Source organism: Macrotis lagotis, chromosome X (assembly GCF_037893015.1).
Source record: "Macrotis lagotis isolate mMagLag1 chromosome X, bilby.v1.9.chrom.fasta, whole genome shotgun sequence".
NCBI classification, from domain to species: Eukaryota; Metazoa; Chordata; class Mammalia; order Peramelemorphia; family Peramelidae; genus Macrotis; species Macrotis lagotis.
The window spans coordinates 424703432-424722577 of NC_133666.1; the positions used below are offsets into that span (position 1 = coordinate 424703432).

Sequence of the window (19146 nt, forward strand, 5' to 3'; positions counted from 1 at the left end):
AAAATTATTACTCTTTTTTTAAAGGCATAATATTTATTATATTGAATAATGTTGATCTTAGTTAGATTCTATGTGAGTTAAACTTCTCATTTTGGGTAACTTAGTACCCTTTGATGAGTTATACCATTTGTATTTTTTTTGGCCATACAGGAATTTAGTGTCATGGTAATAAATAAATATCTAAACTTTCAGCCTCTGTTTTCACAATAATAAAGAAACTGGATCGCTTTAGTGGAGGAGAAGTTCAGTGTTGAAGAAATTGGATATTCTTATTAATTGAATTATGGAGCACAGTTAAGAGTTCATTTATGCCATTCATAGATTACTAATTGTTAGTTCTTTCAATACAATACTTAAAACCATGCTAACCATTTTGTTTTTCATTGAAAATATGTATAACACTTTAGATCTTGTGCCTCGTGACCATCATTATGAGAATTAGTTATCATTTTATATAGTTATAGAGAAAATATTTTATGCATTTTGTATGATAAATGCCAAGAGAGGATATTATTTATGCCTGTAGTTAAGAAAACAAAACATGATTTTAAAAGTTTTAAGCAGCATTTCTTCTAAAGTGCATTCTTTCATCAGATTATTTAATGTTCATCTACACTGCATAAGACACTGATTCAAAATTTTTTTTCTTTTAAATTTATTTTTTTTATTCTCATTTTGTACGAATGTTTTTTTTACATTAATAAAATATTCTTGTTTACAAGTAAACAAAATACCCCTCCTCCTCCCCCATGAACATAGATAGACTTGTTTGGGCAAAAAAAGTAAAGGGGAGAGGAAAAAAATTAAAATAAAAAAATAATAATAGTAATAATTGTAGGTATGGCCAGGTGGCGCAATGGACGAAGCAACAGCCCTGGAGCCACGAGCACCCAAGTCCACATCCAGCCTCCTAAACCCAACAATCACCCAGCCGTGTGACATGCAAGCCACCCGATCCCCACTGCCCTGCAAAAACCAAAAAAAAAGAAAGGAAAAAAAGACCCAAAATAAAATAAAATAGTAATAATAGTAGGGGTGGCTGGGTGGCAGATAGAGCATTGGCCCATAAGCCAGGAGTACCTGGGTCCAAATCTGGCCCCAGACACCCAAAGATCACCCTGCTATGTGGCCCCAGGCAGGCCATCCAGCCCCACTTGCCCTGCACCCTTCCCCAAATAATCATAACAAAAAATGTGCTTCAGTCTTTGTTCCAACACCAACAACTCTGTCATGGGTGGATCTCATTCTTTATGATAAGTCCACCACAAAAGTTATTTCCATATTTTCCCACCATTGCCATTGCTGATCGCAACTCCCTCCTTTCTTATTTCTCCACTACCATGTACTATATTTTCTCTCTCCTTTCACTATGACTCTGCTGTAGGGTCGCTGAGTGGCACAGCAGACAGATCCCTGGTCCTGGGGCCAAGAAACCCTGAGCCCCCATACCACCCCTTAGGCCCAGAATCCACCTGGCCCTGTGGTCCTGGGCAGGCCTTCCATTCCCAGCCCCTTGCAAGAAGTAAGAAAGAAAATGTGTTATATCTGGCCACTCTCCCCCCCATGGTCCATCCTCTCCTCCTTTATTCATGTCTCCACCCTTTCCCCCTGCTCCCCCCTCCTTCTTACTCCAGATGTCTATACCCCATTGAATATATTTGCTGTTTCCTCTCCTAGCCATCTCTGATGTGAACAAAGGTTCCCTCATCCCCCTTGCCTCCCCCCTTCCATATCATTGCAATAGCTCATTGTAATAAAAAAAAAATCTTATGTGAAATATCTTGGACTATTCCCCCTCTCCTTTTTCTTTCTCCCATTCCATTTCCTTTTTTTTCCTATTGACTCCATTTTTACACCATATTTTATCTTTGAATTCAGCTTTCTCCTGTGCTTCAACTATAAAAGCTCTCTCTACCTGCTCTATTAACTGAGAAGGTTCGTATGAGTATTATCAGTGTCATTTTTATATGCAGGAATACATGCAGTTCATCATCATTAAGTCCCTCATATTTTCCCCCTCTCCTCCAATCTCCATGCTTCACCTGAGTCCTGTATCTGAAGATCAAACCTTCTGTTCAGCTATGGCCATTCCAAAAGGAACATTTGAAATTCCCCTGGTTCATTGAAAGTCCATCTTTTTCCCCTGGAAGAGGACATTCAGCCTTGCTGGGTAGTTCATTCTTGGCTGCATTCTAAGCTCTCTTGCCTTCTGGTATATTGTATTCCAAGCCCTACGAGCTTCCAGTGTAGTTGCTGCTAAGTCCTGTGTGATCCTGACTGCAGCTACACGATATTTGAATTGTGTCCTTCTGGCTGCTTGTAATATTTTCTCTTTGACTTGGGAGTTCTGGAACTTGGCTATAATATTCCTAGGGTTTGGATTTTTGGGATCTCTTTCTCTGGGGGATCGGTGGATTCTCTCCATTTCTATTTTGCCCTCTGCTTCTAGAATATCAGGGCAATTTTCCTGTAGTAATTCTTTGAAAATGATGTCAAGGCTCTTTTCCTGATCTTGACTTTCAGGTATTCCAATAATTTTTAAATTATCTTTCCTAAATCTGTTTTCCATATCAGTTGTTTTTTCAATGAGATATTTCACATTTTCTTCTAATTTTTCATTTTTTTGGTTTTGAAGTATTGATTCCTGATTTCTGTTAAATTCAATCTCCCTGAATTCTATTCTTTGTCTGAAGGATTTGTTCTCCTCAGACAGTTTTCTTATCTCTTTTTCCAGCTGGCCAATTTTGCTTTTTAAAGCATTCTTCTCCTCAATAACTTTTTGAACTGTTCTATCCATTTGACCTAAGCTAGTTTTTAGCATGCTATTTTCTTCAGCATTTTTTTGGATTTCCTTGACTAAGCTGCTGACTTCATTTTCATGTTTTTCCTGCATCTCTCTCCTTTCTTTTCCCAGATTTTCTTCCAACTCCCTCATTTGATTTTCAAAGTCTTTTTTGAGCTCTATCAGAGCCTGAGCCCAATTTCTGTTTTTCTTGGAGTCTTTAGATGCAGGAGCTTGTGCTTCCTCATCTTCAGACTGAGTATTTTGGTCCTTCTTGGGCTCATTTGCAAAATATTTCTCAATAGTCTTCTTTTTGTTTCTCTGCTTGCTCATTTTCCCAGCCTGGGCCTGGTTTGGGGTGTTTCTTGAGCTTTTGGGACACTCCCACAAGGGTCTCAGTGTGTGAGGTTCTGTCCTCCCTCCTGGTCTGTGAATGACTATAAGCGCCCCCCTCTGCCAAGGGGCTGATGTGGGGGCGGGGGCTGCTGTTCTATGGGAGGGGGCCTAGACTGTGGTCAGGATCTGAATGTGGTCAGAGCCCCAGAGTCCTGTTTCAGGGGCAGAGGACAGAGCTGGGCAGTCTCTCTCTCTCTTCACTCCCCTCCCTTAGCTCAATGGGCTCATGCCCTGGGGGCTCCTGCTTACTGGCTCCACCTGCTTCTGTTTCCTGGATCAGGGCTGTGGAAAGAAGATGCTGCTTGCTCTGTGCCCTGAGGGCTGGGCTCCATGTGCTCGCTCTGGCAGAGGTCCCCCACTGTTCCCCCACTTTGTGCCCGGTGCTCCTCGGGGTGCAGCTCAGGAGACTCCCCCGCTGCTGTGAGCTGAGACCCCCCAGCGCCTTGGGGCTGCCTCCGGGAGGCTGAGGTTCTTTGGCTCTGGTGGGCCACCCCTCTGGCGGGCCGCCTCTCCGACCCTGGGGAGCAGAGCCTTTCTGCTCTTTTCCAGGTTACCTTGAGTAGGAGAACTGCCTCACTGGGTCCCTTTGTGGGTTCTGTCTCTCGAAAGTTTAGTTAGAGTCCTTAGCTGATGAATTTTATCAGAGAGCTCCTAAGACTGGATCCCTTCTTGTCGCCATCTTGGCTCCGCCCCTCTTCAAAATTAAAAAGAATTTATTTCTATTCTCAAAAGGTTTATGGTCGAGATGGGCATGCTAGTTCACTGAATCAGATAACATTTTTCCTCTTTAATATGAAAGGGTACATGAAAATGTAGAATGGAATCTATTTAAATTCTATTTCTATTAAAAATTCTATTTCTAAGAATCTTTCTATTTAAAAAATGCAGGCATGAATTTAATTATGATAGTTAATTTTTTCCTTTAAGAAGACTCCTTTAGTTCTTAAGGGTTTTCATTAAGTTTGTTTGTTTCTTCCCACTCTCTCTTTCCACATTCTGATATAACCAGACCAAAATACTGCTTCTGAGAGCAGTGAGAAGGAAAGGAATTTTAAAAGTGATCCAGAACAAACAAGGTTTTCAATTTTAACTTTCAAATACTTTGGGATGAGACAGCACTAATGTATCAAAGAGTAAGGATATATTAGTCAGGGCTAATATATCAAAGAATAAGAATATATTGATTAGGCAACTTGACATATTGCAGGATATTTCAGCCATAGCCGGTAAATTAGTACTTGCAAGACTCCAAAGCGTATTTCTAAAACCTAAGTTGTATGATGTGGTAGAAATCGTATTGAATTTGCAGCTTGAAGATCTTGATTTGAATCCAGGGTCTCTGCTTGACCACCTATGAGATTCAGCATGTCATTTACCTTCTCCAGGATTCAATTTCACCATCCAAAATGTTGAAGTATTGGACAGATGATCTCAAAGATCTTTTCTCACTTTGTATCTTTGATCCTAAGATCTTTTGTACATATACACTTTATTTAGAATTTCTTAGACAATAAGCTTTTACTTAAAAATGTTCAAACTTGGAATAAAAACAGAGTTCTTTCCAAATATGGGGAAAATAGTCTCATATTTTCCTGGAAGGATCTTAAGTGTTTCAAAAGTTAATGAAACAAGGAGTATCAACTCTAATGTTCATAGTTTAATGAGATATAAGCTCACATTCACAAAACCAAGATGTCCATTGATGGATGATTGCCAAGTCATTGTCAATGGTCTTTGAAAGTTTTGAAAGCTGAGAGAAGAGGCATATGATGAGAAAGAAGCAAATGTCTTTCTGATTTTTTTTCATAAATGGAAAGCAAGTAAAGTCTAGGGAGTAGGGTGGTGAGCTTGATATCAATTTCTAGCAAAATTCTTCAATATATTATTGAAGGGATAGCAAGTATGAATCTGCAAAGAGAAGTAGTAATCATTAGGAACCTATATGATTAATCAAGTTTTAATCAACGTGGTTTCATTAGTAGCTAATAAGATTTGTAATAAGATTTGCCATAAGATTTGCAAATCATCTCATTTTGTTCTTATAGTAAACCTTAGAGGTACTAATATTATCCTCAGTATGCGGAAAGGGAAGCAGATGGAGAGAGGTTAAGTGACTTGCTAGGGATACACAACTAAATAAGTGTCTGAAGCAGTATTTGAATTCAGGTCTTCCTAATTTAAAGACTAACAATTATTCTACTCTGCTGCCTAGCTCCCTTCATTAGTTAACAATTTCACTAGTAATCTGATCCCTCAGAATCTCTATTTTGAGGAGGTACTCTTGACTAGCTATCTGTTGTTCTTTGGATTTAACCTCCATTCCTCAGATGCCTGTATGCTCTGGCCCAGTGTTTTCCTTCTCCCATTAGTGAATTTTTTTTGCAGCCCCCATTTTGTGGAAGGGTCCCAGACCATTCTTGTTTCTCAGAACTTAATCATCTTACCTCAGCTGCCTCCTGACTCAGTTTCCACACCCTTTTCCCATCTGAGAATTCTTCCTGAAATCTTCATTCTGAAGAAAAACCTAGACCAGCCACCTTCTTGTTATATGATTTGGCTACTGTGTCCCTCTCTGCCTCTGCCCCTGCCTTTGCCATGGGTTATCTTCTCTGCCCCACCTACTTTTCTATTTCTATTATGTTTTCTTCCATTTGAATGTAAACTTCTTGTTTTTCTTTATATAGGAAACGCAGTGCTTGGCACATAGTAAGCACTTAATAATTTCTTTTTCATTCATTCATTCAAGAAACTGGAGGGACTTAGAATAGTGGTGAAGGACCTCATTCATCCCAATATGAAAATCAACTGGGGATGTTTGAGCCCTTAATAGAGAAGACATAGTGGTATCACATAGGTGATGGTCATTCATCAGTTGGAGGGATATTTAGACTTGTTCATTTTGGTCACAGAGGAAAAACCTGTTAGATGTTGACAGATTGAGATTTGAAGGGAAATAGTTCTTCCTCATTAAAGATCTTCAGACAAAACTCCACTTGTGATGAATGTTTTCAAATGGTTTGAAAGGATATGTTGGACTAGACAGCCTCTGAGGTCACTTCAAAATCAGAGATTCTGTCACCCCAAGGTGTGCTGTAGTTTGGGACTTCTTAGACAATAGGATGTAGATTTTTTTTTAATTGTTCTCTTTTGAGTCATTTGGATAAAACTTAATTTTTCTTAGGTTTTCTTTATTATTGGAAAAAAGCAAAGAAATTTTGAATAATGTCCTAGATATCTCTCCTAGAATATATCCTTTTTTTCTCAGAAATATATAGAGAAATTTGCAATTCATGTAACTTCTATTGACCTATACTCAAAATGATCCTGAACAGTCAAGAAAAAAACTGATTCCATAAATTGTAATAGGATCACAGAAGAAACAATGTGCTATTGAATAGATAGATTAAATCTTAAAATTAAATTTATTATAGTTATTATTGTTTATCTGTTTGGATTAATAAATCTAGACTATTTTCAAATTACAGTTTGAGACGCCTTAAAAGACTAGAATCATAATTAGCATAGTTCTTTGTTAATCTGTACTTCAACATAATCTTGAAACATTGTTTTTGAAAAGAATATTAAAACTAATTTCTTTTTCTGAAATAGTTTACTTTTTAGAGTTATTTTTCTGTTAATTTGTGAACAAAATAATAATAAAATGAGGAAGATGAATGTATGGCTATTATTAAAAGAAAACCTATTTAATATAATATATACAATAAATATTTGTCGATCAATTGGTATCACATAGTAATATTTTGATTATATTTTATATTCTTGGGAAATGGGGCATTTTTACCATGTCATCTCCCCATTCAGTCAACTTTAGGGCTCCCTATTGCTTTCTAAATCAAGTATTTAAATCAGAGGATTTGACTTTTGAAATCCTTTATAAACTGTACCTTTCCTGCTTTTCCAATCTTTTTATTGTTTATTCTCTATCCACCCTACTCTGCTATCCAGAGTAATTACTCCACTGTAGGTACTGGGGCATAAGGTACATTGACTTTAATATTTATTTTGCTCTGTTTTTTCTTATAGGTTGAAGACTATGTCTCTATAAGTAAGACCTTTTTTTTCCCTTTTTTGGGAACTAAAAGAGCTTTATGTAGTTTATGATCATTAATTAAATCTCTAGATTGACTGTAATGGAAGAAATAAAAATGTACTACAGATATCTATGGATGAAGAAAGGGAAAACATTGGGCAATAACAACAGAACTAGGCATTGTAAAACAATCAGCATTGGTTAATACATTTCTTTTCAATATGATGACTTTAGATTGCATTACTTTTAGGGTTTTTTTTTTTTGCAAGGCAAATGGGGTTAAGTGGCTTGCCCAAGGCCACACAGCTAGGTAATTATTAAGTGTCTGAGGCCGGATTTGAACCCAGGTACTCCTGACTCCAAGGCCGGTGCTTTATCCACTACGCCACCTAGCTGCCCCAGCATTACTTTTTTTAACGATTATTTCTTAGATCTCTCTGCTTGATGATAAGGTCATTCGAGAGCAAGGTTGATGTTTATGAATATGGATTTCCCTCTTTTGAAGACAACACCATTCCATTACTTTGCTGAAGGATATAGTGTCCCCTATTTCAAATATAAAAAAAAATAGAAGAACAAAAGGGTTAAATGAATTGTTCAAAGTCATACAGTTAAGGGAGGAGCAAAAATTAGAACCTGGCTCTTCTTTCTTTTAATCTTTTACACATGTGGTTTAGGAATTTATAAAAATATTTTGTTATGATAGAGAAGAGAATTTAATATATAGAAATGTCAGAGGTTTCCTATTACATCCTTTTTTCTTTGGTTCTTTGTATCCTTGCTTAACACCTAAATTGTCTGACATACTCCACAATTTATGCTTGTGGAATCCAAAACAACTCATTATCTTTTCCCCCATAGTATATTCCTCTTTTTCCAATCACTTATCAAGTCTTCTTGAATCAAATAAATCTACAACATCTCTCGGTTCTGTCCCATTCTCACCATTAACAGACATTTTTCCTATCTTAGAATCTTGCTACTTTTTATCTCTACTGTTGCAATGATCTCTTATTAACAAGTCTTCTTGAATCTGTTCTACCATTCTTGTTCTCCTAAAGCACAAATCTGACTATTAATTCCCTATTCAAATAGCTTCAGTGACTCCCTCTTTACAATAGTATAAAATTCAAATTCTCCTGTTTGACATCTAAGTTTCTTTTAAGTAGTTCTAGCCTACCTTTCCACGCTTAGAGAATTAAAAACCTTTTTATATATTCTTGAGTTTCAGCCAAACTGGAGCAAAGTCAAAGTCCTTGATTTGCATTATATACATCATTCACAGAATCAGAGTGATATGGGTCGGTGGATACTTAAGCACCCATTAGTCTAACCTAAATCAGGAAAGGACTCCTTACCATATTATACCTTATCATTCAATTTCCTCATCTGTAAGATGGGGATAAGTGTTGTAAGAATGAAAGGAGACAGGGGTGGCTAGGTGGCGTAGTGGATAAAGCACCGGCCTTGGAGTCAGGAGTACCTGGGTTCAAATCCGGCCTCAGACACTTAATAATTACCTAGCTGTGTGGCCTTGGGCAAGCCACTTAACCCCATTTGCCTTGCAAAAAAAAACCTAAAAAAAAAAAGAATGAAAGGAGACAGCATTTAAAACATTTGGCAAACTTTAAAATGCTAAAGAAGTGCAAGCTATTATTGTTGTTGTTGTTTACCTGAAAAGTAATCATTGCAGTTTTTGTTAGAAAACTTTCAGTGAGGTGGGAACTCCTGTATGTTTTGAGGCAGTCCCTTGAATAGTCTTCATTGTAAGGAGGATTTTCCTTTTATCAAACATGAATTTGCCTCTGCAATTTTGGCCCATGTACCTTTGTATTGATTTTCTCCAGGGCCTCGAATGTGCATCTTCCTTCCTACCTTGCAACACAGTTCCTAGTTTCCTTCAAGCTTGCCACCTCTTAACAGATTTTTCTTGATCTTTTAACTGTTAACTCCACTCATAGTTAATTGTATTCACTTTTCATATATTTTGTATGTACTTATCTGAGGACATGCTTGTCCCTATAGAATGTAAATTTCTTGAAGACAGAGACCATTCTTGTCTTTTATTCCTAATACCTGGTACAGTGTTTAGCACACAGTAGATACTTTGAATGCTTTTGCATTTTTCTTTTCATATTTTTTAGTTTGTAATGGCACATATACAAGGACTCCTGCTCTAAATTTCAAACATTTTAGGTCTGAAAAGTACATTGCTAGGGAAAACAATGATCTATCTTACCTGTTCTTTTTTTCCCCCTTTCTTCCTTAAATTTTCCTAGGAAATTGAAAAAGAAATTTAGTGACCAAGTTTATGTCTGGTGATGGAAGAAATTCTCAAATAGCAATGATCTGACTCTCATAGTTTCCCCTCTAACAAGGGAAAAAATTCGAGGACTTGAGAGTGGGCATAGCCTCTTGCCAGGATAGAGAGATTAGTTGGAATGATGGAGTGAAAATATAGTTTAGATATAATTTTTCTCTATCACATCTTATTTTTTCTGTCTCTGAATGTATAAGAAACCTATACTATCTTAGGCAGGAATCCAAAATGATAAGGATTTGTAACTTATCAGCTTTCTAATATCTTTAAGTGATGTCATTGAGATTCCAGCAAACAAAATCATTCAGGAGTAAAGAACATTTTTCTTCTTTCTTTTTTTCCTTGTGTTGGCTAGTCAGTATTTTGAATCTATTAGAGATCCTTGAAAACTAACTTTATTATGTATTGTAATAATAATGAAATAAATATTTTCCTATATAGCCATACTTAATTTTTGACACATTGCTTGAATGAATAAAATTTGCTTATTTCTGAAGAATACCTTTAAATATAATAACACCATGTTTTAAGCCCATAAAACAATCATTTTCATGTCCATCTGATAAAACTACTTAAAATATTTTAACTTTGTATTCCTGAGACTCATAAAAGATAGATCTTTTTCTACCTTTAGCAGTGACTTGGCAAATAAGTCAGATATTTTCTGACTGAAGTCCTTTCTGAGCTGTTTTAATTTGACAATTTACATTGAATAATCTTTTTTTTGTTTGTTTTTGCAAGGCAGTGGGGTTAAGTGACTTGTCCACGGTCACACAGCTAGGTAATTTTTAAATGGCTGAGGCTGAATTTGAACACAGGTCCTCCTGACTAAAGGACCAGTGCTCTATCCACTGTGCCACCTAGCTGCCCCTACATTGAATAATCTGTAGGTCAGTTTTAATGTCATTTCTCTTATCCATTTCCCTTTTTAAAAATATTACTTGTTTAATTCAGGGTTCTTTTGTTTTATTGTTATTCTACATCTATTTCTCTTCATTTTTGTTTCTTTTTATATTTAAACAAATTATGATCTCAGCTTTGAGGAATCAGTAGTCGGACTCTTCAAAAATGACTGACTCAGGGAAACTTCCACATCAGTATCAAGTTTTTACTGTCTGATAAAATAAAACCTCTTTCATTCTTTATGGTTTAATTTGGTGCTTGCCATATCTAATGCCCAACTCAAAATGAAGAAGATTTGAAAAGAAGAAGTCTTTTTAACAGACTGTTTTCTGCATCAAGGATAGTTAAATACCATACATGAACACTGATATCACACCACAGAGGCAAAGAAAGGAAAAACAACCAAACTGGTCGACTGGTCGACTTTATTTAAAGGAGATCATTCTGGATGTAAGACAGTTGTGATACTGAGGGACTAATTTATAAGGTGTCAGAAGGAGGGAATAGTAACAGGCATGGAAAAATTGTTATTGTTAATTGTTAATAATTGTTAATAATTATTAATTGTTAATACAGAAAAAGGTAACTTACACATATGAAATCTTTATGAGAATCATCTTTATAGAAAGCAAGAGTCTTCTTGATGGAGGTATTAGTAGAGAAATTAAAGGCTTTCATGAGCAATATTCAACAGTGGACCAGATCTTTACCATCTCATGTTTAGCTAAGATAAATATAAGATCCCATTGCTATTTGTGTTTTCTGTTTAGAATAATAGCATTTCTTTCAGTAAACAAGACTCCTTTTTATAAGTTCTTTTATAGCTAAGTGACTTCCAATCATGTATCACGATCATTCAGAATTCTTGGAAAGTATAACAACAAAAATAACTTTGTGACCATCTGATAATAAAGGAAGCATAAAATATGAAAATATATCCTTCTCAAAGGTGTTTATTTGCCGTTGTGTTAGAAGAAATCCAACAAAATCTAGGTCAAGAAGAAGATCCCAGTGGATGGTAAAATCCTCCAGATGTGCCTGTTTTTAAGATGAAATTGTGCTGATTACCACAAACTTCAAAACATTATAGAATTTCCTAGAAGAGGGCTGTAATCACTCAGAAGAGTTTGGCCTTTCCATTTACACTGGAAAGACCAAGTAGATGAATATTTTTTGCCCAGATATTAGCATACATAAATGGATGTATTCTCTATTAGAACTTGCACAGGAGTATGTATATCTGGGACAAACAGTAGAGATGAACAGTGAATTGGGTTCCTTGTTGAAAAAAAGACGAGAGTGGGCTGAATTTTTTTTCAGGAAATTTCAGAGCATTTACTGACCCCCAAGTCTTTCATGAAAGCAAAGTCCCATTGCATTTCATCTATTAGTGACTACTTTAGAAAGACCTTAATTGCCAGTGCTTCAGAAGAACCAAAGATGTGTATCTCACAGAAAGGCATATGTGTGTGTGAGCAGGTCACAACACATAAGCAATGAAAAGCTCCAAAGAGGTACAGTAGTACAAGGATGTCATCAATGATGACATAAGATGTCATTTCTATATATTAGCAAAAGAAAATAGGTTGGTTATGTGGCAGTAACTTGGGATGATAGGTGAACATTTCGAGTGTTCCTTTGAAATCCACTTGATGTCAGGAGAGATCAAGGAAGACCATCAATATGTTGGGAATTACCCCCACACACACACACACACACTCCCTACCTCTTTCTTATTGTAATTACACTTTAGGGAAGACATGAAGAACCATGTTAGATGGGCAGGCATGTGAATGTGTTGTGATCTATGCCATTGCAAGGAATTTCTAAATTGAGGAGGTCAGAAATCCATTTGAATATATGATAATAGACTTTAATGAAATTATCTTGTATATAATAAGATAGATGATGAGTTTCATGAGTGCAGGGACTGCCTTTTGTCTCTTTTTTGTTAGATCCTCATTGCTTAACAGTGTCTGGCAAATAGTAGGTAGACCTTAATAATGTTTATTGATTGATTCACTTGAGTAGTAGGTAATCACAAGGGAGTTATAAGGCTTAAAATGGACTTCTTGGAATATTTTCCCTTTACATACCAAATAGGAGTTTAAAAGGTTTTTATTAATCAATTTTTAGTTGACAATTTATTATTTTCTTATTCTGGGTAAACAATAGGATTGTTTTAATCATCCTGATAAATATTATTAAATTCAATTAGCTTTTTTTTTCTTTTTAACAGGTTATGAGGTTCATGGGATAGAAAAAATACCTGAAAAAGGACCAGCACTTATTATTTTTTACCATGGGGCCATTCCTATAGATTATTACTACTTTATGGCTAGAATCTTTATCCACACAGGCAGAACCTGCCGAGTAGTAGCTGATCATTTTGTTTTTAAAATCCCAGGTAAATTTTAACTATAACTATAGAAAATTGAGTTTCAGGGTGAATAATAATAGGTCAAAATTTATGGTGTAATAAAGCTAAAAGGGTACAATTTAGATTATTTTGTTTCTTATAGGTCCAGCTACAACAAGAAGTAAATTTTGGTAGTATGATGGATTCAGAGTTTAAAAATCTATTTTTTCTCTGCAAAGACCTAACTTATTTATTGATAGAGAAAATTTTGCTTCCTCTGAACAAAACTTGCCAGATTAATATTGCCCCATTGAATATGATTGTTACCCTTGAATGTTTGAAGCTTAACAAATTAGTCTACATTGAATCAACATGAATATTTTGTCACCAATAATAGCACATTTATAGTGCTTCTATAGCACTTTTCAAAAAACAAAAGTTAACTGTAAGCTAGTTAGTACAAATTAAATTATTCTCATTTTATGGAGGCAAAAAGTGAAACAAATTACATAAAGCTGGTCAAATAAAACATTAAATTTTCAAATAGAATGTTTTGATTTGCCTAAGGTAGGTTGCTAGGCTTCATAAGCTAGCCCAAAATCTATAGGTTAGCATTGATATTTTTTGGAACAATCATATATAGCTTTAAAGATAAGCAAGTGAATTTGCATTCTTGCAATTCTTGAATTATTAAATAGCATTATATATCTATATTAGGTTATTTTTAGAATTTAATAATGGAAGAATTAGGGTCCATTTTGCTTACCCAAATAATGATGTGGAAGTCTATAGAATTGACATTTTTACCAGTTCTGTATAACTGACTTTAAAAGTGTTCACCTTCGAACTACATTTTACAATTTTTTTCCCACCAAAGTATTAAACGACTCTAACTGAAAGTTTTACTGTTCTTTAAGTTGTGTAAAGACCTTTAAATATTTAATTTCATTTTATCCTTACAACAACCCTCTGAGGCAGCATAGGTGATATTATGCTCATTTTACTGATGAGGATATTTAGGTTCAGGTTGAGAAGCCTGTGCTCATCCAGCTATCAAGTGTCAGTAGCAACCTCTGAATCCAGGAAAACAAAATCTTTTTAGGGTTTACTAACCCTCTCAAAGTACTTTTTTTTCTGTCCTTTAATTATCTTATGTTTACTTAGCTTTTAACTAGATATATCCCCAGTAGAATATAAAAATTTTATCCAAAATCTTCTTAGTTTATGACTTTGTGTCCTCCACCTGAGGCAACTGGGTGATGCATTGTTGGACCTGGAGTCAGGAAGACTTATCTTCCTAAATTCAAATCTGGCCTCAGTCATTTAACAGCTCTGTGACCCTAGGCAAGTCACTTAATATTGTTTGCCCATCTGAAAAATGAGCTGGAGAAGAAAATGGCAAAAAACTTGAATATCTTTGCCAAGAAAACTCCAAATGCCTTTATGAAAAATCAGATATAACTGAAATGATTGAACCACAACAAAAATCCTCAGCCTATCACAGTGTTCTGATTATACTTTGTTATACTATATGCTATATGATGTTTGTGTGTGTGTATGTGTGTGTGTGTGTGTATATGTAAAATGTTGATTGAACTGAAATTTTTGATTTCCTGTACTAGCTCTTTTTTCCACTAAATTTGCACTGCCCCTTATTCACACATAAAAATTTTGTGGGCATAAAATGTATTACTATTTCATAGTAATGTAGAAATTTGTTTGATTCTGACTCAATGTTTCTAGAGACAGATTTCTTCATGTAAAGTGGGATAACACCCACTTTCCTTTCCCATCCTAAAAAATTGCTTTTAAGTAACCTAAACTAAAATATTCATTATTTTTTACAATCTTAAAAATAAAAAAATCCCATCCCCTAAACTAATAAAATGTCAAATTAAATGCTGTCTTAAAACATGTGTAAATATATGTTACTAAATAGGGCCATATTTACAACCATGAGCTTTTAAAAGTTTTTATTTTAACCTTTTCTGAATAACTTATGTTTCTAAATAGGTAAATGTATGGATTTAAATTACTGACATTCTTAGGGAAAACAAGAAAAGTGTAACTTAAACACATACAAAACAACTTTTGTTTAATTTGTCTCTTATGAGATTAATATAGTTAAAAATCCATTGCCTTTCACTATTCTAGGTGCTAGTGTTACAGTGACCCTCCCTTCCCCAACCCCACAAAATGCAATAATCCTTGCCCTTAAAGAGTTTATGTCTGTAGGGAGAAGGATATATACACATATGTGTGTTGGTATTTGTGTATATATGTTGTGTGTGTATTGGTCTATGGTCCCTCCTACAGGGTCCAGAGACCTGTACATAAACACGTACATAATATATATTTGTGTATATGTATGTATATATCTATATATATGTATATATATAATATATAAAATCTTATTTGATCCATTCAGTAGCTATATGATAGAAGGTATTCTCATTTTGTAGAAGAGGAAACTGAGGTTGAGGGAGTTTGACTGACATGATAAATATTAGGTATCTGAGGTAGCATTTGAACTCAGGCCTTTCTGATTCCAAATTTAGCATTCCTTTTTTCTAGGTTTTTTTAGCTTCCTAATTAATGTATAGTTTAAGGAAGGAAGTAGTGTTTAATTTGTATCTTGAAGGAAGCAGTGATTTTGTGAGAAAAGTGTATTTAAGTCACGATTTGTCCAGTTCAAAGTTTGTAAGCATGGTTGTCAAAAAATTTTGCTAGTTTGTAAAAATCAGCTCGTTTCCTCTCAGTAATGGTAGACTTTTGTTGCCTCCCAGTAGCATGGAAGACCTTTTTTTCCCCCCTAGATTTATTTGAGAAAAATATTTCAAATCTTCAGTTTACTACTTTCAAAGCTTTTAAGGTTTATATAAGTCTCAAGAACTTTGATTGGGTGGAGTTAAAAATAATTAGTACAGAATTACAGTGAATCTCATTTTATTTTGAGGAGCATTTTTTTTTTGAGAGCTAAAACAAGCAGTACTCCTGATCTAGTTTAATTCTTCTGTTTTGACAGGGTTTAGTTTGTTGCTTGATGTATTTTGTGCTCTACATGGACCAAGGGAAAAATGTGTTGAAGTACTGAAGAGTGGACATTTGCTAGCTATTTCACCAGGTGGAGTTCGAGAAGCTCTTATTAGTGATGAGACTTACAGCCTAATTTGGGGTGATCGTAAAGGCTTTGCCCAGGTTGCTATAGATGCACAAGTGGTGAGTTGTATTTACAAATTTTATTACTAAAGTGAAATTGGGTTGATTTTAAATAGTTATTTTTCAATACAATAATTAAACATTTATAAAAATACAATTTTATAAATGTGTTGTTGTGAAAACATTCCTTGAAAAGTGAGATCATTTTTTAAAAACAGTCTGAAAATTTAACCATTAGCAATAATCATATGGGTAAGAGTAGCAACTAGGAGCATTGCCAAAAGATGACAGAGGCAGAGGTAGAAACAGAGAGAGAGAGACAGAGAGAGAGAGAGAGACAGAGACTTTAACCTAGTTTCCAGAACCTTTAGTATGCAGAAGGCTATTTGAAGTCTGAAGGGGGCACGTTTCGCCCTCCTACAGGGTCCAGAGACCTTGTGCTCTTTTATTCCTTCAAAACTGTCACTTCCTCCTTATGTTCTAAGATCTCTTCAAGAATATGAACAGAAGGGGATGTCAATTGATGAGGGGTTCCTTGATCAATTCTTTTGCTCCATTCATATCTGGTTTCTAGTTATAATAGATAAAAATTTCATTGCAAAGTATATAACTATAATTTACATTTAGCAGTTGATTGATGATTAATATTCAGACAAAGAGAACTCCCTTTTCTAGCCAGAATTCTGAATATCCAAGTGCTATGAAGGTAGCAGCTGTGGGGAAGAAGACTGAGAATCAATTCAATCCTGTAAACATTTATTAAGCACCTTATGTCTGCCAAGTTGGGTGCTGAGTGCTGAGGATACAAAAGAGCCAAAAGACAGCCTTATGCTCAAGGAGCTTGCAGTCTAATGAAGGAGACAACATTAAAATAAATATTTACAAAGCACACATTACATGCAGGATAAATAGGAAATACCTAAAAGAGGGAAAGCCCAGGAATTAAAGAGGGGTTAAGGAATGCTGCCTGTCAAAACCAGAGTTTAGTCAGAGCAGAGGAGGAGGAGAATTCCCATTTAAAAGAGGGAAAACACTGAAATGGAGGAGGGTGAGGGAGGCTTCCTGTAAACTGTAGAAGGTGGGAGTTTAATCAGGACTCCAAGGAAGTTCAGGAGGTCAACAGTCGAAATGGAGGAGAGAAGCTCAAACAAAAATCAGCATTTATTAAGTGCCCACTCTTTGCCCGACACTGTTAAGCTAAGGATGGAGAAAGGGACATGGACAAAGCTGTGATTGAAATCTGCCTTGGAAGGCTTGTATTCTTTTTTTAAAAAAGGAATATTTATAAATGTATGGAAGAAGTCATATTTTATGGTTTTCTTTGATTTTGGTATAAAAAATTTTTGCTCTCCAGTGACCTCTTTAGCTACCTAATCACAGAAATCTAATGGTAAATTGACAATCATAATTTTTATTTTCAAATTATGAACAATGTCTCACAATATTAAGGAGAAGAAATATGGATTAATGTGATTTTAGGTATTTTTGAAGGTTTCTCAAATGAATTAATCAAAAGATGAATTATTCTCTGGTATTCTATAGAGTCTATATACCATTGTTTTTAGCCTTTTACTTTGCCAATTAAAAGTTTTCTAATGTTTATGTTCTATATCTTGTCCTAAGAATCCTGTGTTTTATTATAGATTTTTCCTCCTTTGGCCTTCTGTCTTGATTTAGTGTCATCTTATCTGGTATAAAAAGAACTCTTTGTACCTTTATGATAGTATTATTATATTTTAACCCTGTTTATATAGTTAGAGTATGATGTTCATGAAGTCAAGGTTCAGTTCAATTTAGCAATGAACTTGAGAATCTAATGAATGCAAGAACACTGTGGTAGGTGCTAGGTGAGAAATAAAATTTGATCACTTTCCACAGAGTTTATAGTTAGTAACTTCAATCTAAGTATGGGCCAGCTAGCTTCATATGGAGAGAATTTTGATTAAGTGACCTCAAACTGCACTCCCATTCTTGCTATCTATCTTTCCAATAGGAGTCTTTGATTATAAGAGAAAACTCAAGGATAAAAATGAGTAGTTGTCATATAATTCAATACTTCTCTTAAAAAAAACAAACCCTGGATGATGTCTTTCCTAATTAATATGTGTATATGTATATGCATATATGTATGTGTGGACATAATATATAAAATACATATATCTATAATATACATATATATTACATATACATACATGTATATATAACATATATGGTACTAACCATAGCATTTGTAATAAAATTAAATTCACTTGTTTCTGTTCTCTCTGTATGTGGAATTTTTAACACCTTAGGGAATTATTGATTTAGTGTTGTAAAAGGTACCCTGGTGACCAGAAAGATTTAGCATAGTTATTCTGAGTGCTTTAGTTTGCAATTAGGGAATACATAATTAAAAGTTACCATCTTCCTTATTAAAAAAAAAAAAAAGAAAATTCTGTTCATACAATGCTGGAGGAATAAAACCCTCTGAATTTAATTTTGTTTATGATAGTCATGAAACATCGAGCCTTTTTTGTATTTTTTTACATATACACATTCTGGGTAACAGCATTCTTGCACAGAAATTAATGGTTGTTCATATTAGGTCACTATCCATTAAAAGCAATAAGAAATGCTAAAAAACCTAGTAATTCAGGGAGAAAACCTGCTAATTATTTAAGTAATTTAACTTTGAGAAAATTTGTTTTTTCCTAGTAGTTAAAAATTATGATGGCAGAAATGGATCTGAATTTTTCTTTTAAAGTCATAGTATTCTTTCTAGTTTCCCAACCATAAGTTTGAAATTTTAAGGAAATTAATTTCTGTAGATATGTGAATAAATTCTGAAAGAAAGAAATAGTAGAGTGAAAACTGTCTAATACATTTAAAACATTAATCAACAAAAATTTTGTGAAAAATTTCATTGAACTTCAGAAACATTCATTTATGAACGAAGAAAAGTTTCTTTGATAATTGATTTACAAAATAGATTTACAAGTTTGGATTGGCATCTTGATATAAAGGGATACAAAAAATTATAAAGACATTATTTTGCTAATTCTAATAATACTTGAAAGGTAGGTAGGTGACAAATGTAATTATGCTTAGGTTACAGATGAGGAAACGCAGGCACAGAGAGATGAAGGGATCTGATCACACAGCAAGGCAGGTAGGTGCAGAAGCAGAGAAGAAAATAG

At 34.7% G+C, this 19146-nt stretch overlaps 1 protein-coding gene across 3 annotated transcripts in view; it reads left to right on the forward strand.

The window, feature by feature from the left end:
- TMEM68 (transmembrane protein 68) overlaps nucleotides 1-19146 on the forward strand; it is a 37442-nt gene that overhangs the window by 7316 nt on the left and 10980 nt on the right. For 2 of the 3 annotated variants that reach the window (XR_012471754.1, XM_074202430.1), the window contains exons 3-4: nucleotides 12692-12859; nucleotides 15837-16030. Coding sequence is in view for 2 of the 3 variants with exons in the window: in XM_074202430.1 (XP_074058531.1) it covers nucleotides 12692-12859; nucleotides 15837-16030 (362 nt within the window). In the remaining variant the exon portion in view is untranslated. The remainder of the gene's footprint in view (nucleotides 1-12691; nucleotides 12860-15836; nucleotides 16031-19146) is intronic. The other variant, XM_074202431.1, reaches the window with a different exon arrangement.